Raw genomic sequence first — 22,261 nt, 5'->3', positions numbered from 1 at the left:
GCGCAGTAAAGGGCGCGATAGAGAGCGCAAAGAAAAGGCTTAGAAGTTAAGTAGGGTGCTCCAACACGGACTGTATACCAACCTCCACTGGTTAGCAGTGAGCCTCTGGTGACCGAGATTGGGTAGACTAACCCCCATCGCGTCAAGGTCCCTGGTGGCCGGTCTGTCGCCTCTTTGAAGGCCAGCAAAAGCACTACGTAATCAACAAGATAATGAGCTTTTTGTTGAAATGCTAAGGCTATACAACTCAATCTGTAGCAAGGTGGATTGGTCGCATATCGGTGTGAAGCCGACTAGCACTGACGTCGACGTGCAAACGGCCGCGCCAGGCCCAAAAGTGATGAGTGCCCCTAAGACAGCCCCAAACGCATCGGCAACAAACAAACGGAGCAACAAAGGCGTCAACCGTGCTGCAGCAAGCGAAGAGAGCAGGAGGCAGCCCCGAGTGGCGCATTCAGCAATGCAGCCTACGGCCACTGCATCCAACAACACTGGAGAACAGTGGGCTATTTGAATGGTCGCTTGACACCGTGATCTAGCCCCCCACCTCGTAGCCATGATAAGAGATCATTGCCTACCAATGTAACTATTGAATAGTTAGGTTGTGTGGGCCTGATCCCTTATCTTAACTGGACACCGTCAACCGACAACGCACGGGGCCATTGTAGTGCCATTATCAGTTGGCACCACCTTGGAGGGTTCAGGTAGAGGACGTTTGCCAACCTATTCTACACATACATATGTACACACTATTTCAAAGTCAGTACACCGATTTTAGCTTCTCTACTTGTTTAATTTGTATAATTACATTTTATAAATACATATGTGCAAAGTGTTTTAAAGTCGGAGCATCCGACTTAGCTTCTCTGGTTGCTTAAACAAATTTCCGTTCTATCTAGTTATCTTCGTATGAATGATTATAAGTGCTAGATAGAGCCTGGGAAATCCGTTTGAAAACCCTAAAGCTGTATTATTTCCGTTATGTCTCTTGTAAAACCACCTCTTTACGACCCCATAAGCCGACTTCTTAGATAAAAATTAGAAAATCTAGATTCCTTTGGAAATGGCCGCACAATTTCGTTTGGCTCGTCTTCGTTTTCTAACTTACTTCCTCTGCGGAGCAAGGTTCTCGTACCACTAAGAAACTCTTGTTTATTGGTTGCGTTGGAAATTGTTTTTAGTCCCACTTGCCGCGGTAGGTCAAACGTGATGTTGTGTTGGTTTGATTATCATGCCTCGTTGGCACAAACCCCTCGTTGGCACTAATAGAGCGACAGCCTAATCGACTAACGAGTGTGAAGTAAAGGCGGGCTAGCAGCTAACAATATATATTACTCTCTGACTTCTTCTTTTTGACTGGTCCTCCAACCCGTTATCGGGCTATGACCTGACGTAACACAGCTCTCCACGCGCCTCTGCTTCGCCCGCGTCGCTTCCAGTTTGTCACTCCGCAGGTACAAAAAGCATTCTCTACCTAGTCTTTCCAGCGTATGCAAGGTTTCCTCCGTCGGTGCCTCCCCACAACATCCGCATCGAGCATTTTTTTCGCTTGAGCTTCTTCATCCATACGCAAAACATGACCTAGCCAGCTTAGCCGCTGGATGTTTATTCGCTTGACTATGTCAGTGTTGGCGTAGAGATCGTACAGTTCGCTATTCCATCGCATGCGGTAGTCGTCGCCAACGCATACGGGACGAAGATCTTTCGAAGCATTTTTCTTTCGAGCACTCCAAGAGGTGGATTGTCCAGTGACGTGCGCGCAGTCAGGAACACTTCGAGAAGCCCCTCTTGGAATCGGAGTATTTTGGATTACTTCTGGAATGACACCAACATTTTGGTGCGAGCAATTATCTCTCACAAGTAAAACACGTGTACGTCGACAGCAGAGACACCAAAATTTATTTATCCTTAGCGGTTGTAACAAATATATTTATTAAATCCGGCTTTGCAATTCACAAACTATATGCTTAAGGCCCTGGTAACCACGTTATAAGCTGTATGCTAGCTTACAGTTTTAGCTATAGGCTAGCTCAGTAAATAAAAATTTATGTCCGACTCTAACGACCAAAAAGGAAAAGCCATTAATCCCGGCGTCGACTACACCCGTAAAAGAATTATTCAATTCGATCGCAACTGACAATATTATAATTTAAAAGAAGCATCTCCCATAATGTGTCCACTTTTAGTGACGTTTGTCCACAAAGCAATTAATGGAAATGCAAACAGAGAAAGTACTGCACAATATATAGGCAATTTTGCATTGGATTTCCTTTAGATTCACTGCTGGTTTGTTCAAAAGCTCTCTTTTCGGCCTTATCGATATCGTAGCTACAAGTGCAACAGATAAAAACACTGGTTTTCTATTTCTTACTCTATTATATTATGTATTTTAAATATCATGTTGGTAATGCGGGAAGCGTTTGAGGGTTTTCGGGACAATTTTATTTGATTTTTTGCGGGACATCGCCTGTCAATGCGGGACGGTTGGCCGTCTTAACATATAGTGACTGCCCTTCGGTCACTCTGAACAATGACATCATCCCACATGTTGATCGGCGTCTCACTTGTCGTGCCCATATCACTGGCAAGAGAAAAACCCTCAACACAAAGCTTGGAAAGCTATACTGGCTGCGGGGTCCCAGATCCAAACTGCACCCACGAAACAAATTACTGATCTACAAGGCAATGTTGAAACCTACGTGGACCTACGGTATTCATCTGTGGGGACGGCCAGCCGATTTTACTAGAGCGGTTCCAAAATAAAATTCTAAGAATAATAACTGGCGCACCACTTTACATGCGTACCACATGCATCCGGAGAGCTAGTGTGGCCACGTCACAACCATCATGACAGAACGCATGATTAAACGAATCCAATGCTATCATAAAATTTAATAATTGTACTCCTTAGGACATATCTTAAATAAGGAATAGATTTATAAAAAAAAATATGTACATTTACATATGTATGTATGTATATATTACACACTTAAAATAATTATTCAATTTGTTTATGTTTCTTTATTTTTTTAATCATATTTTTCACACGAGTGAAACTTTTTGACCAGTACTGGATTTTTTTACCCTTTACCCGTAGGGTAAAAAGTGTATATTAGGTTTGTGCAAAGTATATAACAGGCAGAAGGAAGCATTTCCAACCCTATATGGTGTATATATTCTTAATCAGCACGACGAGAGAAATCGATGTAAGTATGTCCGCCCGTCTGGAAACGGTGAAGCGCACATTAACCAATCTTGGTACACAGACGCTCTCAATCCCTAAGCTACTCGAGTTTATTCTATTTTTTTAGTTTCCCTCCCCTCTCCATTTAAGTATTTTCTGTAAATTTTCGGTTTTTTCTTGCCCTTTCATCTAGTTAGAAACAGCTTTTTTATACCCTGTACTCGTAGGGTAAAAAGGGTCTATTAGGTTTTTGCAAAGTATGTAACATGCAGAAGGAAGCATCTCGGCCCCATAAAGTGTATATATTCTGAATCAGCATGATGAGAGACATGTCCGTCCGTCTGTCTGGATGCACGCAAGAAACTATAAAAGCTGGAAGAACCACAGTTGGTATCCAGATTCTCCTAGGTCCAAGAAAGGACGAGTTTATTTTATTGAATTCCCCCACTGTCCCTTAGTCTTATGGCCTCCATGATGAAATAGGGGGGAGGGGGGAATCAAAAAAAAAAGAGACAAACTTGCACAGCGAACACATATAAGGCATCTTTGTGCAAAATTTGGTGTCTAGCTCTTATAGTCTCTGAGATCCAGGTGGTCATACGGACCAGTGCTGTAATTTTATCTTTTTTCCCGTTAGATCTGGCTTTTTTGAATGCCAGGGCGGGAAAAATTCGAAAATAGCGGGTTGCGGGAATTTTACCTTGAAAATAATTTATTTAGCCTTTTTTTTAGCTTTACTCTATATTTCTCCATAAATTTGTTTCCTTATCTTTGTCAACACTTAAAATCATGAATATAAGCAGTGATAAACGACTTTCGATAATAAAATCTATCAAAATCACAATGAATTTAGATAAACATGAAGAACTGTAGAATTTTTAGCTGAATTTTCTATTATTATTTTTACAAGAATCTCATATTATTATTATAAATTATAAAATAAGAATATAGAATTAATATGAAAATATTAAAACAGATATTTCCTTAAATTTAAGCAAGAAAATAGCCCGACTTGTTTTTAGCTTATTTTGTATTGGATTTTGCTTTTTTTAGCTTTATTTTTTTGGTAATCTAGCTGTTTTTGCTCAAAAAATTATGACAGCACCGATACGGTCACGCTGGTCAAGAATATATATACTTTGTGGGGTCTGCCACGCCTCCTTCTTCTTGTTACATTTTTCAGCTCGCACAAACCTAATACCTAGTTTTTATCTATTGGTTTTCTACCTCTTATGCTGGTAATACAGGACATGCGGGACGCGTTTCAAGTTTTCCGGGACTATTTTATTCGATTTTTCAATGCGGGACGGTAGGCCGCATTAGAATATACATATGTATGTACATGCATATGTATACTAGTTTTGCTTATTTCCCCCAAAATGATTTTCTTCAATTCCATAATTTTAGCATAAACAAAATCGACATGTTTTGCCCCCACAACTGGGATAAGGCGTTGTACTTCTCGTCGATTGCCTTCATAATTGTATACCGTGTTGGGAGCTGATAGTTTGGTACAGCGACCAACATTAAGTCACTGAATCCCTCGTACTCTACGAAGGAAAATGGTAAGCTATCCTTTCTAATGAAGTAAAGAATCTTAAGTTTCTTTGCGCCATTTGTTCCAAAAATGCGGTAGCTGCCGCTGTCCTGCATTTTAGTGCTCCTGATAGTTAATTTCTGTATGGAATAACATACATATGTACATATTTCACACGACCCAATAATAAATTCCTGGGATGTACACATATCCATTTAAATATACATTTGTTTGTGTGTCAAATACCGGTGAATGTACTTGTACATGAACACAAGCACGTAAGCGTTCCAGGAATTAGTGTCTTTGTTTATTTTTATTAATGTTTTTACTTAGTCCTTATTTATATTATATTTATATTATATATTTATTGCGTTATAACTAAGGTCTGTTTACTTTTGAATTTCTTGTGAAATTAGAGATGATAAGCTTTCGATGTTTTTGCCTAAACAGAGATGTATCGTAAAAACATCGGAAAAAAGGCGACTCAATATAGGGATGTAAGTCGAAGGGAAAATATTGATGTTGATGTCAATCGATGTATCTTTAAAAAATCGATGCATGGTTGATGCATCGCAAAAAACATAAATACATCGATGTTTTCAAAAGTTAACTTTCTATAGAAAAGGAGGCTCATATTAGAGAGAAAATCAACAGAGATGTTATAAATTAAAAATGTTTATGTATCAAAAGAGGCTGTCATAGTATTTTACTTAATATTGTTAACCAATCGTAATCCTGACCTTTGATGAACTTGTATGGTTTACATTAATATGAACTTATTATGTACAGTTTCAAAAACAAATCAATCCGACGCTTTGCAGTTAAGTGTGACAATTATACGAATTAAAATGAAGGTAAATTTCTAAACAATCTAAAATATATATAATAAAATACACATATGAAAACATAAAAAAAATTATTAAAATACAAATATAACTTCTCCGCTAAACCACCCAAATAAATGTGACCGTTCAACAAAACATGAAAAATGTTGGATCGACGGTGCATCGCAAGCAAAAAAAACATCGGAAAACATCGCTGCATCGTGTTAAAAACATCACCGATGCTTAATACATCGATGTTTTTTACATCCCTAACTCAATATCAAAATATCGACGATGTAAAAAAAATCGATAAGCCCTAATGTTAATATCTTTACTCACATTGGGTTTTAATCTGAATTCTTATGCTTGGTTATTTTTTAAAACATAATAAAGATTTGCAATTGTGTGTGCTGTGTAAGAGTTTTATAGTATCAAGGTACGACACGCCTTTTGCTGTTGTAAGCAAACTAATATCATGTTCGTTAAAATACACATTTTTATATTATTAAAATTTTTGTGTTAAAGGGAAGCAGTTTTCGTTGCTTAATCCAAGGACACTTCCAAACATGGGGGTCCCCAAATTTTTTCGTTATATCAGCGAGCGCTATCCATGTCTTAGCGAAATGGCGCGCGAGCACAATGTAAGCGTCTTACAATCACCACCATTGTTCACTCTTTTTTACACTATCTACTAAAGATTCCAGAATTCGACAACCTGTATTTGGATGTTAACGGCATTGTTCACAATTGCTCTCATCCAGACGATACTAATATACACTTTCACCTGGAGGAGGCGCAGATCTTCCAAGAAATATTCAATTATGTAGACAAATTATTCTATTTAATTAAACCACAAAAACTGTTTTTTATGGCCGTCGACGGCGTGGCACCTCGCGCAAAGATGAATCAGCAACGCAGTCGACGATTTCGATCAGCGCGCGAGGCTGAGCAGTTGGAAACAAAGGCGTTACAGCGTGGAGAACGCCGCGAGCACGAACGTTTTGACAGCAATTGCATTACACCTGGTACGGAGTTCATGGAGCGCTTACAATTGGCACTGCGTTGTTTTCTGCGTACGAAAATTTCTACAGATCCGCTATGGCAAAAGTGCCGCGTCATACTTAGTGGCCAAGAGGTGCGTATAGAGTATGTTATGTTGTACCGTACCAATCTATTATATATTTGTAGACACCTGGAGAGGGTGAGCATAAGATAATGGACTACATACGCTACTTAAAGACGCAGCCAGATTTTGATCCCAACACACGTCATTGCTTATACGGCCTAGATGCTGATCTTATTATCTTGGGTTTGTGCACGCATGAGTTGCATTTTGTTGTACTGCGCGAGGAAGTCAAATTTGGACGCAATGTAAAACGCACTTCTGTGGAGGAAACACGGTTTTTTTTGTTGCACTTGGGCCTACTACGAGAATACTTAGAGTTGGAGTTTCACCAGCTCTCTACAGCAGAAAAGAAACTCGATGTGGCACAACTTATTGATGATTGGATCTTAATGGGCTTCATGGTTGGAAATGATTTCATACCACATTTGCCATGTTTGCATATTTCGTCGAATGCGCTGCCGTTACTATATAAAACCTACATACGCATATATCCAAAGCTAGGCGGTAATATTAATGAGCATGGTAAATTGAATTTGGAGCGACTACAGCTGTTCATGCTTGCATTAAGTGAGGTGGAGTTGCAACAGTTCGAAGAGCATTCCGACGACTTAAAGTACATGCTTGCTAAAACAGAAGCATTCGATGTGGATGTAAGTGAGATGAATAACGATATGTTTGACGATGACCTGACTGCACTTATTGACAGCAGCATGAAGGTAAGCAGAAGAAACGCGTTGTTCGATCCCTATTATTATTATTTTCTTGCTTTAGCTCTACAATAGCGATAGCCTAGAAAACCTAGACGAAGAAGCCAGTATAAAGCACGATTTTCTTAATTACAAACGTAATTACTATTGCACTAAATTTAAAACTGAGATGAACGATGAGTTCCTATTCGACCTTAGTCAACATTACGTGACTGCCCTGCAATGGATATTACACTATTACTATCGAGGCGTACAATCCTGGGATTGGTATTATCCCTTCCACTATGCGCCTTTCGTAAGCGATCTGAAAAACATAACACAAATGCGCATACAATTTGAGCTAGGGACACCATTTTTGCCGTTTCAACAGGTGTGTTGACATCGTGTAGCCTAACGAATATTTTAAAAAGACAAAACACTTACAAATCAAATCATCACACTCACCCATACTAGTTACTGGCTGTACTGCCTGCTGCCAGTTCAAAACTGCTTCCTACCGTTTATCACGACCTGATGCTAAAGACTGACAGCCCTTTAGCTGAATTTTTCCCCACAAACTTTGAAAGCGATCTCAACGGAAAGAAAAACGATTGGGAAGCTGTAGTACTCATCCCATTTATCGACGCAAAACTGTTGCTTAGTGCGATGCTGCCCTGTGACAGACAACTTAGCGTTGAAGAGTATAACAGAAATAAACATGGACCCATGTATCAATATGACTATTGTGCCGAGTCTCAAGGTCAACTGGTGGCATCGCCACCGCTCAAGTCATTACAGCATGTTTACTGTACCGAGCGGGCCCAGTGGGCGTGCGAGATCGCGATTAAACTACCACACAGCGTATTCGTGGAATTACCCAATGCTGCACGTCACGTTTTCTTCCCGGGGTTTCCCACCATGAAGAACCTGCCCTTTGATGTAAGTAAATCCGTAGAGAATTCATGTTATTTTAATGTATTAATTCGATTATACTTTGCAGTTCGAATTGCGTCACGCTAGGATTAAGGTTTTTGTGCAGCCAAGTCGCAATGAGAATCTAATACTCATGCCCAAGAAGCGAGACCTGCTGGACAGCTTTAATTCTGTAGCCGATCTATATTTGCAAAAGATCGTCTACGTTGGATGGCCGCATTTGATCAAGGCTATGGTGGTCAAGGTGGCAACGCGTGATCAAATTGTGGACGAGAAAGGACTGCATTCAAATGAATCTCGTCGATTTGACATGGAATGCAAATCACTACAGGAACAGTTGAGTTTCGTAACCAGTAAAGACGGGCACAAAAAAGATTCCAAAACAATTTTTTTATTGCTTTTAATTTAGTCCATGCTTCGCTCATGGCCCGTCTCTAAGGCTAAGTGTACATTGCTAACTTTCCTATTTTGTAGCTTCATAACTCGAATGGGTATCCAATTCGACAATTACGACGTGCTTGTCTATTTTCGCACATATGCTGGCAGCAGCATCGAGTTTGGGCACAAAGGTAACGTAAACATGGTAGATTCATGGAGCCATGCGGTCACTGCCTATCCGGCACAGGGGATTGTTACTGATTTAAATGTACGTGAAAATATGAAGCATCAATTTTCCAAGGTGGAGGAACTGTTTCCGGCTGGATGTCAGGTGTTCTTCATTGGGTATCCTTACTATGGAAGCGAAGGCTGCGTGCTAGATCCCTTGCTTGTCTATACCTGCGGTCGTATACAAGGTAAAATTAAGAATATCACCCCAATGGCTAAGAAAGCATTACTAACATTTAAACTTCTGTGCAGTTAACATTACAGTGCGACCTGAACCCAATATTTTGAGTGCACGTGCGCTGCAGGAGGAACGTGATGCAGACTTCATCAACAGCTATGAAGTTTGCAAGCAGCTTAATATTAACTGCAAGTGTCTAGGGCGTCTCACAGGCACCGTTTGGGTAGTTCTCGGACCAAGGCGAGAAAAAATGGAAAATATGGCCAAGCACAACATCGGATTGCAGTTGAAATATCCGCGCTGGGTAAGGCAACGGCAATTCCGAGCTTGACAATGTTGATTTTTTCCATTTATTACTCATAGAATGAAGAGCGTATCGGATACTGTCGCCGTATCAACAATCAATGGTTCTTTTCCAGCGTTGCGGTGGATTTGATCCGTGAGTTTTGCAACTGTTTTCCAGATGTTATTGACTACTTAAGCAAAAGCAATGAACGTGGTGAATATGTGTTCGAGCAGGACATTTACCCCGATGCCGTAGGTCAGCACTATGTTGAGGATGTGGCGAATTGGGTGCGTCAACAACCGCACATGAAAGTAGAGCGTATTGCTTGCGGCTCCAAGACAGTGTGTAAAGAAACAGTGGAGTTGCTATTGGATGCTGTAGATGCACTAAAAGCGCTTCCCGTAAAAGATGTCAAGCTTCAAGTGAAACCGCACCTGCTTATAAAACCTAATGTCACGCTTCCGGATGTGTATAAATCTCGAAGCCCAGTACGTCTATTCGACCGGGTCATTGTAGTACGCACCATTTTTATGGTACCCGTGGGCATTAAAGGCACAATTATCGGAATCTATCCCGTCTGCGACCCGAATCCAGTGCGTTTGGAATGTGTCCGTGCAGTGGAGACTTTCTGCGAGGTACTTTTCGACAAAAGTGTGCCTAATTTTAATGATATTCACGGTATTGCCGAAGAGCGTGTATACAAGGTGCCTGAAAGCGCGCTTGTCGTCATATATAGTGATGGTAAGTCTTGAACCATAAAATATATCTTAAAACCATTTTTTTCTTTTTTTTTAGTGTATATCCTAAAGGTATAATGTTATGATATATGAAAGACACACAAAAAAAATGGCACGTCTCTGATTAAGAATTATGCTTAGTGAGGTCTATAGTTTAGTGAAACAGAGAAGCAAACAAAATCATATAATCCTCTTTTTACGTCTACCTAGCGGAAGCATCTTTTTTACTAAATAGGTTATTGTACTTAAAACGATTGATTTGGAACAGTATTGCAACAAACGCTTTCAGGAAATGTCATTTGCTACCAACAAAGGCGATTTTTTGTATACGCATTTCTCTATCAGCGTATATACATACATACATACATATGTAAATGGTAATCCTGATTTAATTTTTACTAGATTCCACACGAATTACTGCGACTTCTACGTACTGTAGACATCAGTGAAAACGAAGCTAAATTAAATCGGCGTCAATTTAATTGTATCGAATGCCGTTTTCTTTGCAGAAAAAATTGTTGTCATGTGTATGTATGTAGATTAGTTCATTTCAAATTCCATTCTATGTAAACACGACGAGCAAGAAATTCCCGTACCTATATTAGAAAATACATTTAGCTCTCGCTTTACGTAAAATAATCACTAAGTATTAGGGTTGCCATGGAATCGGGTGATTTAATCTAATATTCACTGAATGATTGTGGTACAGATGTTCTATACCATGCATACAACAGTCGTTCGATTTAAGCGTTTGCTAGTTTGCTAACATTGGCCATGAGCACATGCCATGAAACTTAATCCAGTTTGTGTGGTACAAGTGAAATTTTGGCTCTTTATAAAAAATTATTAATGTTAATGGATTCTAGCATACACGAAGAAAAAGAAAGAGAGAGAGAGAGAAAGAGATAGAAAGATCGCATGAGCGAATAAGTTAGGATTTCTTTGCCTTCGGTATTCTATGTAATTTTGTTTTACACTGACTACAGTATGTGCAATTATTGTTGATTTCATGTTGTAACAATAAAAGGGTAATCCCATACGTTGTATCTACGTTACATGCTTAACTAACTCTACCAGAGTAACATGTGAGCGTAAGTTGCGTATCCTGTATATCAGTATGTCATGGTACGATGTTTTTTAAGCTCTCTCAAGGTACCTTGTAGTAGTGTAGTACATTTCCATTTATGATCTTTCTTTGAATGTCAATCAAATTATCGTCAAGTTTGCATCTTATTGTCAAAGCCAGGTTATATTTTTTGTGAAATCGGTAATTGGTAAACGGTTTACAGTAGGCTGCACATGAGTATCCTTACTTAAATGAGCACGAAAAAAGCTACACACAAAATTTAGCTGAAGAACTATTTTGTAGCCGAGGAAAACACAAGTAGCATTTGTTTCTTCATATTTAAATTATATATATCTCTGCTCCTCCTATTAAGTTCAGATAATCCTGCATTAAATCTGTTGCCAACAAAACAAGGTAATAGGCGTTTGTTTTACATATCACAAGCGAAAAAACATTTTTATACTCTGTACATGAAATGTACAGAAGTATATTAGGTTTGCGGGAGCTGAAAAATGTAACAGGCAAAAGGAGGCCCCACAAAGTATATATATTCTTAATCAGCGTGACAAGACGAGTCGATCTAGCCCTGCCTGTCTGTCTGTCCGTCCTTATGAACACCTGGATCTCGGAGACTATAAGATAGAGACACCAAATTTTGCACAAAGATGCCTTATGTGTGTATTCTATACGAGTTTGTTTTATTTTTTTATTCCCCCCCCCCACTTCCCCCCTATGGGGGTTTTCCCGATTTTCCATTCGTATAATCGCCTATATCTCGGAGACTATAAGACCTAGGAACACCAAATTTTAGTCCCAGATGCCTTATGTGAATACGCAGAAAATGTATATTTTGGAATTTCCCTCCCTCCCCCCTCTCCTCCAAATGGCGATTTTCTTTAACTCCCGTAATTCTTGGAATTAAAATTTTGGAAATACCCCCAATTGGTTATTATGTGTCCGTATGCCAAGTTTCACTATGATAGACTGATTTAGCAAGAAGTTATAGCCATAAATATATTTGCTGCTGCAGCGCTGCTTAAGCGCTGCCCGCGGCTGTTGTTGATGCTGGTACTTTGGTTGACCTCACACATGTTTACACAGACACAAATAGATGCGCATAGGCATACATACACAGACGCTATGTAAATGTGCAATTATACACCCTTTACGTGAGTTCGAATACCGAGAAAGGTAAAATCGATCAAAATTTTTTTTTTTTAATTTTCTTAATTTTTTTTATTTTCTTTAAATATTGTAAACATATGTACAGAGTATTTCAAAGTCGGGACACCCGACTTTAGCTTTTTTACTTGTTATTTATACAGTGAACAAAAAAAGTTTAAGTACACTTTGGTTTATAAGGAATATTCGATTAAATTAGTAACTTTTCGAACAAAAATGAACCCAAAGTCTTCAGATTATGATTGGGTCTATATTTACTAACACAACAGCACTTTTCCCTTAATTATCGTATCAAAAAGTATTGAAATATGATTAAAAATACAAAAGAACTCAAAAATGCATGCCAAAAAAGTTTACGTACAGCAGCCAAATCTAACTTAAACGTTTTTTCGCAGCAATTACTGTTTAAAGCGTAGAGGCATACTTTACATTGAAACATGGGTGTCGTTTTCCCAGTTTTTCTCCGACTTATTCAATGATATTGTCTTTAACGAATCCTTCGGCATAATATTACCCTAGCGATTCCCTTTGTCCAACAAATTTCAAATTTGTTCGAAAGAACTTATGTCTGGATGTTGTGGGGGTGTACGCAGCTGTTTAAAATTATAAAGCCATTCCTTAACGAGATACGGGCTGTGTTACGGATAATTGTTGCTGAAGCAATAAAACATTTCTCGTCTAACCCAAATTTTTACGCACTTTGTGTAAGATTTCCCTTCAAAATGTTTAAAACAAATCCCTGTCCATTTTAGTGTCAGTAACCACGAGCACCCACACACCACTATACTTTACCATACCATACTTTACAGTTGGAGTTATATTTTTTAAGTTTTTGGCTTCATTGGTGTTTCTCCACAATTGGTGTTCACCACCCGATTCAAAAATGTTGTATTGATATCCGTCAGTCCATACCACATTATTTTAAAGCGAACCTGACTGATTTGCATATCTTTTAGCAAATTGTAGCCTCTTCTCTCTGTTAGCATTCCATACTAACGTATTTTTTGCAGGGTTCGTACGTTATACCCAAGCATATTCTTGATCAAGACGAGTCGTCGGTCTTTATGAGCGTGAGTACTGGGGGTGTACAAGAATAACCAAACTTGGTGCCCCGGTTCTCCAAGTCTGAGAAATGACAAGTTTAGTTTTTCCCTATGCAATCCCGTACTCCTCAGCTACATATTAGAAATTTTACATAAATCTTATAATTCTTTGGATCTGTGGACCATATTTGGGAATTACATTTGTAGAAGTGGATACAGATTAGTTACTTTAAGTTCGCTCGAGCATTTAATTCATGTGTTTTACAAGTTTTTAAATCTTATGAGAAAAACAAAACTTGGCTGGAATGGTCATAAGAACAATCTGTACCAAAATCACTCTTGCTGAAATAATATGTTTGTTCAACGTGCTACCATACCAAAATTTGTGTCTCGCTTTTTTATGAAGTTTTTTTTCGAAATCAGAATACCGTCATAGGGGCAGTAAGTTGCACGTTTTTGAAAAGATTTTTGGAGATAGTATTCAATTTTATAAGTGATCAAACCATAATAATTTTAAAATGATTTAAAGTTAAAGTACTCATATATGTAAATATATCTTTACAGAAAATAACAGCGTAGAGGCAGTGCCACCACAACATAAAAAACACAACACCTCGATTAAAACACAAGTGGAGGTACCACGCAAAGAACAACAATTGCAAACAACAAATCGATATCTCACCGCAGTGGGGACAAAATTAAACCCAATCACAATGAATTTGCAAATAGGCGAGGAATTCTTTACGCCACCACCTAACGTAGAGAATTGGCGCACAGCACGAGCACAGCAACCTCAGCAAAGTCAGCGAAAGACTGCAGTACAAAAAACAAATAATACAGCAACACCAACTGCTAAGTCTAGTGCCCAATTACAGGGTAGCGCTGGCACGGAGAATTGGCGTTTACCGTTAAACCAAGACCGGCAGCAATCAGTGTCCCTGCCAGTGCGCACCTCACAGGCGCAGACGCTAGCACTGATGTCGCTTTTGCGGGTAGGGCAGGGCTCATCAGCATCACCTGCATCACTGTCTGCCGTGTCGGCCAATCTGCCTTCCACTCAAATGCCTGTATGTAGCAAGTTAACACTATATAACGCCAAACAGGCATTTAACAGAATTTAAAAAGAGAAATGTTTACGTAATTTCAAAATTTACAACCTAACTAATTACACGTTTTGATCCAGAAACTAAACATATATTGATAAGATAAATGATTTTATTTTTCCATGTTGTCGAACCATTCGCACTGAATGCTTAAAAATCTAAACAATATTTGTTTGCGCTTTATAAGTTTAATGCGCTGTACATGTACAAATGTACAAAAGTATATTAGGTTTACGGGATATGAAAACTTTAACAGTCAGATGGAGGTGTAGCAGGTCCCACAAAGTATATATGTATGTATTCTTGATCCGCATCACATGACGAGTCGATCTAGCCCTGTCTGCCTGTCCGTCCGAACACATGGATTTCAGAGACTATAAGATATAAGATATAGAGACACCAAATTTTGTAAAGAGATGCTCTATGTGTGTACGCTATCCGAGTTTGTTTGTTTTTTATACGCATCCCCCTTTCCCCTATAGGGGATTTCCGAAAACGCCGTTCGTAAATTCATCGAACTCTCGGAGACTATAAGAGTTAGAGACACGTTACATATACAAATTTACTGGTTTGCCCATCCATGTACTTCCTTTGTGATATTTCCAAATGAATTTTTCTTTTTAAAGTTGAACATCTATGTCATATTTGAATTGATAAGATAATAGATCTTTAAAAATGCGTGTACATTTATTCCTGCTATTTTTTAAGTTTACCTGCCCTTTTAATTAAAAATCAAAGCGTTAGAAACCTTTACTGTAAGTTGTATATCTGCTTGACGTTTATCAAGCACAAAGCGAAATCCAATGTTACAATGCTTAAAGCCCCATATTGCACTGTGGATATGGTCCAGATTTAATGTTTACACATGTTTGCAGAGACTTCCACCGCCGCCTCCACGTTGGAAACAGGAAGCTCAACAGCTGCAGGGGAAGCAGGAAGAACCACCTGAAAACATTATTATTAGTCAGTTATCGACTCAGCAGCAACAACAATATGAAATAGCGCCGCAAGCGAACATATACTCTGAAATAAAAACAAGGGGAAGACAGGTATGTATTTTATATACATATATATATATTTGTATTGTATAGGTATTTACACAAATAGAATAGATTGCGTCGCCAACTATTGGCCTAGTTTCTATGAAAACAGTTGTAATCAATTCAATATAGGAGTACGAAGACGTAAACTTCAAAATTACTGAGGCATAGGTTTTTTTTTTTTGTATATCTTTTAATATCCACTAAGACAACATTTATTTCACTTCACAAAGATCATCACTTTATTGCTATGCTCAAACTGAATATGTTTTCCCTTTTATACTGACGTGCTTGTACCATTTTTGCATGTGTTTCTAAAAATCGAATTTTTTGAACTTGTTCAGCTTTGAACACCAATAAACGTGACAAGGCGCATAAACACAAAGATCTCGAAAAATATAGGAGTTATAGTCACCAAATTTTGTATGCAGGTATCCTATGTACAGGAAGCGAATGCAATTTGGTTTTTCTTTCCATGGAATGCAATTGTAAATGTCGTAAGCATGTGCACAACCGAGTTGCGTTTTTTCATTCAAAAATGTGTACAACTGAATTAAATTGTTTAAATGTTTTTTGAACTACGTGTAGGGTATGAAAATCGACGCCCGCGATATTATTGACTCCTTTAATATTAAATATTTTCTTTGACATAAAACTTTATTATTTTTGAAGCAACAAAGGCAGCTAAATTATCATAATCCTGACCATCAAAATCAGCAACCCAGTAAACATCCTGGCAGCTATAACAACAAGGGTAGTGACCACCTTCTCCAGAATAATAATCGCAATGATAACAGCGGCATAAACAAGACCTTAAACGTAAACTACAGCACCCGCCCACAGCTCCCACAGATGGGAAATAATACAAGCAGCAATTCTGTACGTTCATCATCCATTCAAGGGTTTGTGCCTATACAGGCTTACCGTCCGAAGAAGTCTCAAGCCGCAGAAATAGTTAATGCGGAACCATCCTTGGTAAGACAATTAACATTTTGGAACCTAAGCAAGCATGTATAGTAAGCAGTAAAGAACCGCGATTTATTTATATATAACTTGGATCTGCCATACCTGGCTATAATGAGATAAATCGGCATGTTCGTCTGCCCGTCCTTGGAGAATGAAGAAGTTTTGAACCATAACAGCTCCACACTTGGCATGTAGACTTATGCAGATCAAGAATCGGATGCACGTGACGAATATTCAAATCGTTTCCTGCTAATATTATTTAAAATTAGATAAAACACTGAATGTTGGTAGCAGGCATTGCTAATGCATAAGCAACGGCGTGCATACGCGATTATGGATGTTTGTAAAATGGCTTTATCAAAGCAAAAAAAAAAATGCTGAGGAGTGACGAATGACGAATAAATACACCAGCAAGTAATGCAAAACTCAGTACCTGTTACCAGAACAAAGTTTAAAAAATGCAGTGCATAATTTTTTGGTTAGTACAAATTATTGAGGAATGATGACAGTGCACACTTAAATTATGATTGTATTTATCGTATTTGAGTAGATAGTCCCTTAGTATACTAAGGAAGAGCCCTATCAAAAAATGGCAGCTTAACCGAAATCTTTAATGAACTATTTAATTTTTTTACTTTTCTTCATCTTGAAAATATTTCAACTTAAATTTTACGTTTTTACGTTTACACATATGTAAATTCAATACAACTTTTTTTATGTTGTGTTCTCTATTTATTTATTTTTATTTTTTTTACTTAAAAATACATTATGTAATTAAAGCCTTATTTGGCCTAAACATACCTCAGTATGTACATATATCAAACCTTCTAATAATAAAAACGTATCTAGCACAACAACGGGCCGCCTGCCCCGAAAAAAAGATTAGTCATATTAAAGAAATAGTTGGTCAGAAAAAAACACGAACATTTTTATACCTAAATTAATTACTTGGAGACTCTTAAGCAAATTAATAATAAAAACAAAATCGTTTCCTAAAAATGTTGTACTTATTATTGTCACCATGCACAAGCGCAGTGTATTAAAAGAAATATTTTTTCACATATTATAACAGATACAGTCCGTTGAGAGCATTGAGGCCACGGCTGGATTAATGCAGGCCTTAAAAATTGAGGTAAGTTTAATACTAGTATAAATATTCGTAGATAATGACATATTTGGTATATTCGAGCAGCACCCCACTCAAGTACAGCCACAATTTTCAAATATCGTGAACCCTACCTCAGGAAGTACAGATAAAGCAACAAAGGTATGCATAGTATTCATTTTAACTGTTTTGTCCCGATTTCTTATTTTATCATTTTTCTCTATAGACGCAACTAAAGCTACAACGTAAACCACGCAAGCCACGTATAGGTGCCAAATTTGATTTGGACTACATTTTACATTGAGATAAAATTCAATAAATTTACATATGAGTGTGTACAATATATTCAAAAATACATATATTTACATAAAATCATATTCATCCCACTGTTTCAATGTTATATAATTTTTACATTTTTTTTTTTTTTTTTGTATGTAGACTGGTCTACATAAATATATTTTATCACCAGAACTACTGAATTTGTAAATATTAAAACAAGTAAGCCAAAAAGCTTCAGCGTACATCCGCATAAACTCTAGCAATTGCCAAACCAACAATCGCGAAACAAACAACGAGATCTACACCCGTGTCCTCTGCACACAGTAATCAACGAAATTTCACCTTATTGAGTGAATACCTCCTGCCCTAAATAAAGTTTATAGTTTGTAAATCAAGTTGCTTAAATTCAATAAAGACCTCTGGCCTCAAATTAAAATTATATTTTTTATTGAAATTCTAACAGTGGAATTTTACTTATATTCTATTATATGTAGCCATAAATGTTAGCTCTGCCCAAGGTCAGCCAGCAGCTGTTTTTGTTGTTGCTGCTGCGGCCTAACTTTGTCACTGTACACATAAGCCTGTATAGACGCAAATCCGCTCTAAGTCTTTAGTATTAAAACAGGCCGCAAACATACTTACAAACGTTTTATTGTTATACTACACTGTACACAAAGGGTAAAGGGGTATACTAATTTGGGGCGAATGTATACAACACTCATACGGATGGCTAGACAGGGCTAGATCGACTCGTCTTGTCATGCTGATCAAGAACAAATATACTTTGTGGGGTCTTTGTGCGTGTTACATTTTTCCCCCGCAAATATTTCCATGCTAGGGTTTCCCTTAGCCTTAAGGCTGAATTGTCGAGAAACCCCATCTGGGTTAAGTTGCAATGGCGGGAGTGAAGATAAATCACCCGCCCACTTACGCCTTGAAGGCCTGTTGTGGTGCCATGTAATCTCTACTTTCGTTGGTCAGCCTTTAGCCACCCGGTGGTATTTAAAAATTTCGCCAAGTCCACGACCTCTATGGTTGTTACCTCCGAGAGGTCGTTTAAGTAAGGTTTCCCTATGGTGCGTTGGGGGCACCGGAGGTGGCAGAGGAGGTACTCCACACTTACCTCCTCGTCTCTGCAGCTTCTGCAGAAGTCGTTGAACGTAATGTTCAGTCTCGATGCGTGTCTGCCAATCGGGCAGTGGCCCGTGAGGGCCCCATCACTATGGAGATTTCTGTCCTACTCAGTTTTACAAGCTTTAAAGGGGTGGCCAGGTAAGCCTTGCTCGAACGCATGAGTTTGCCCAGCGCTGCTGTGTCATAGAACGTGCATGGTTGCGCGTCAGGCCCGAAAGTACCCTGACAGCATTTCCTTACCTTCCCTGTCGGGAAGAATGCTTGCGTTTGTTCCATTCCTTTTCAGCTCGTCTGCCACTAATATGAGACTGGTACTGACCTGCTAGGCCATCTCGTTGAGAGATAACTTTTGAGTTCTCCATGTTGGAGTCCAACGTTTTGAGCGCTGCTTGGCTGTCTGAAAATATAAAAATCGGTCTGCCGCCTAGTGCCATCTAGTGCCAGCTTTTATACAAGCGTAAAGAGCATTCGCAGCCTTCTTCACCCGTTCACTAATGTTAATTTTGTTCTTTCGTGTGAAAAGTATGTACCGAGACTCCAACGGTCTTAGATCGCAAAATCGTCATTATTTCACTTAGTGCCACCTAGCGGCCATATTAGGTTGGTGACAGTTGGCATGGGGAAATTTTAAATGTCGAAAAGAAAGGGCTAAGTGAGGCGGTAGGCCCTAACCTTCTTTTCTATTTCCGACCGTCAGAGAGTGCAGACGCGTCCAGTCAGCGCCGACAAAGAATTTAAAGAATATAAAAAAACAGTAAATAAAAAAGAAAGTACTGTAAACTGCATGAATAGCAGTAACTATAATTTAAAATTCATTTTTTTTGTAACCAAACTAATTATCGTAAAAAAACGCGAATTCGGTTAGGTACCCTATAGGTATTTGGGTTTCTTCTCTTAACCTACCCATTTTGGGTTATATTCTGCTTGGACGCGACTTGCAAGCTCAACAACAACTGCTGAACCGAGAACAGCTGTATTGCAGAGACTCATAGAGGCGTTTTTTCGGTGCCCCCGTTGGATGAGGGAACGGTAGACGACCTCGTCAAGATCGCCGAAAGCATTCGGGTCAACCTAGGCACCCCCACAACTTAGCTTGCTAGCTAGGGCATGGCTAGAACCCTTTAGTGCCTTTGCCATCATTTGTATTCATTTTGTCATGTCGAGAGGGGAAACTAATCATAATAGCGTTTGTTCAAGCCTTTAGTTTGAAAATTCAAAGTGTGTGATACCCAGCCACCAAAAAATTGGTATTTGATTTTTGATTTGATTTTAATGCATGAAAAAAGTGTCCGTTCTCTAACCAAGTTCCAGCGACATCGGAAAGCGCTTTCATCGATGGACAAGTGGATTTTGGTGAGTGCGTTCCTTTTTGTTTTCATTATTTGAATGCAATGTCTTACTGGGAGTCATAAGCAAAGACCTAAAGAAAAGACTCCGTAAGCAAAATTTTGTTTGTAGCACTGGCATCACACGCCTTATCTATTTTTTTGTTGTTGCATATTCAGTGGCACTCTCATGCGCACAGTTGTTTTTGGTTTGAAGAGACGCGCTATTTTTTTTCTTTTCCCTCTTCCAACAAAATTTAATAATGCTCTTTAGCTGTAAAGTTTTTTTTAGTATACATATATATGTACAATTTTTATACTCTGTACATGAAATGTACAGAAGTATATTAGGTTTGCGGGAGCTGAAAAATGTAACAGGCAGAAGGAGGCGTGGCAGACCCCACAAAGTATATATATTCTTGATCAGCATGACGAGACGAGTCGATCTAGCCCTGTCTGTCTGTCTGTCCGTCTGTCCGTCAGTATGAACACCTGGATCCCAGAGACTATAAGAGATAGAGACACCAAATTTTGCACAAAGATGCGTTATGTGCGTATTCTATACGAGTTAGTTTTATTTTTTTGATTTTCCCCCCACTTCCCCCCTATGGGGGTTTTCCCGATTTTCCATTCGTATAATCGCCTATATCTCGGAGACTATAAAACCTAGAAACACCAAATTTTAGTCCCAGATGCCTTGTGTGAATACGCAGAAAATGTATATTTTGGAATTTCTCTCCCTCCCCCCTCTACCCCACAAATGCGATTTTCTCTAACTCCCGTAATTCTTGGAATTTCGAACTAAAATTTTGCAAATACCCCCAGTTAGTTATTATGTGTCCGTATGCCAAGTTTCACTATGATAGACCGATTTAACAAGAAGTTATAGCCATAAATATATTTGCTGCTGCAGCGCTGCTCAAGCGCTGCCCGCGGCTGTTGTTGATGTTGCTGTTTGGTTGACTGCGAAAATGCTTACACAGACACGAATTGATGCGCATAGGCATACATACACTCACACAGACGCAATTGATATGTAAATGTGCAATTATAAACCCCTTACGTGAGTTCGAATACCGAGAGAACTAAAATCGATCAAATTTTTTTTTTATTTTATTAATTTTTTTATTTTCTATAATTATTGTAATTATTGTAAACATATGTACAGAGTATTTCAAAGTCGGGACACCCGACTTTAGCTTTTTTACTTGTTTATACTCTGTACATGAAATGTACAAGAGTATATTAGGTTTGCGGGAGCTGAAAAATGTAACAGGCAGAAGGAGGCGTGGCAGACCCCACAAAGTATATATATTCTTGATCAGCGTGACAAGACGAGTCGATCTGTCTGTCCGTCTGTCCGTCCGTATGAACACCTGGATCTCAGAGACTATGAGAGATAGAGACACCAAATTTTGCACAAAGATGCGTTATGTGTGTATTCTATACGAGTTTGTTTTATTTTTTTGATTTTCCCCCCCACTTCCCCCCTATGGGGGTTTTCCCGATTTTCCATTCGTATAATCGCCTATATCTCGGAGACTATAAGACCTAGGAACACCAGGTTTTAGTCCAAGGTGCCTTGTGTGAATACGCAGAAAATGTATATTTTGTGTCCGTATGCCAAGTTTCATTATGATAGACCGATTTAACAAGAAGTTATAGCCATAAATATATTTGCTGCTGCAGCGCTGCCCGCGGCTGTTGATGCTGGTGCTTTGGTTGACTGCACACATGTTTACACAGACACGAATAGATGCGAATAGGCATACATACACTCACACGGACGCAATTGCTGTGTAAATGGGCAATTATACACCCTTTACGTGAGTTCGAATACCGAGAAAGGTAAAATCTATCATTGAATTATTTTTTATTTTCTTAATTTTTTTTATTTTCTATAATTATTGTAAACATATGT

General features: G+C 38.6%; 1 protein-coding gene across 3 annotated transcripts; it reads left to right on the top strand.

Annotated features, from left to right (window-relative positions):
• The first annotated feature begins 5,884 nt into the window (after positions 1–5,884).
• On the top strand, positions 5,885–17,979 carry LOC115629126 (5'-3' exoribonuclease 1). Of its 3 annotated transcripts, none has more exons than XM_030525463.1 (16): positions 5,889–5,981; positions 6,071–6,186; positions 6,243–6,680; positions 6,734–7,387; positions 7,443–7,748; positions 7,832–8,296; positions 8,358–8,626; positions 8,765–9,084; positions 9,149–9,378; positions 9,438–10,101; positions 13,953–14,380; positions 15,367–15,540; positions 16,204–16,506; positions 17,570–17,629; positions 17,690–17,764; positions 17,829–17,979. In XM_030525463.1, exons 2-16 carry the CDS (start codon positions 6,112–6,114, stop codon positions 17,904–17,906), a joined length of 4,539 nt encoding a protein of 1,512 aa, XP_030381323.1. In that variant the 5' UTR covers positions 5,889–5,981; positions 6,071–6,111; the 3' UTR covers positions 17,907–17,979. The 3 variants fall into 3 exon arrangements, 2 of the variants coding, with proteins under 2 accessions (XP_030381323.1, XP_030381322.1); XM_030525462.1 differs by having other exon boundaries at positions 5,890–5,981; positions 13,953–14,455; XR_003995866.1 differs by lacking the exons at positions 13,953–14,380; positions 17,570–17,629; positions 17,690–17,764; positions 17,829–17,979 and having other exon boundaries at positions 5,885–5,981; positions 16,204–16,341.
• The last annotated feature ends 4,282 nt before the right edge of the window (positions 17,980–22,261 follow it).

The sequence above is a fragment of the Scaptodrosophila lebanonensis genome, unplaced genomic scaffold (genome assembly GCF_003285725.1).
Source record: "Scaptodrosophila lebanonensis strain 11010-0011.00,11010-0021.00 unplaced genomic scaffold, SlebRS2 tig00000136-arrow-arrow-pilon, whole genome shotgun sequence".
Classification (NCBI taxonomy): Eukaryota; Metazoa; Arthropoda; class Insecta; order Diptera; family Drosophilidae; genus Scaptodrosophila; species Scaptodrosophila lebanonensis.
The sequence above is the reverse complement of the archived record's forward strand: the minus strand, read 5'-3'. Positions and strand labels throughout refer to the sequence as shown.

Bases quoted from the DNA above. Each gene is read 5' to 3' on its own strand.
- LOC115629126 (XM_030525462.1), top strand. From the start codon at position 6,112: ATGGGGGTCCCCAAATTTTTTCGTTATATCAGCGAGCGCTATCCATGT. The intron at 6,187-6,242 runs GTAAGCGTCTTA...TATCTACTAAAG, and splicing joins AAATGGCGCGCGAGCACAAT to ATTCCAGAATTCGACAACCT. The intron at 9,379-9,437 runs GTAAGGCAACGG...TATTACTCATAG, and splicing joins AGTTGAAATATCCGCGCTGG to AATGAAGAGCGTATCGGATA.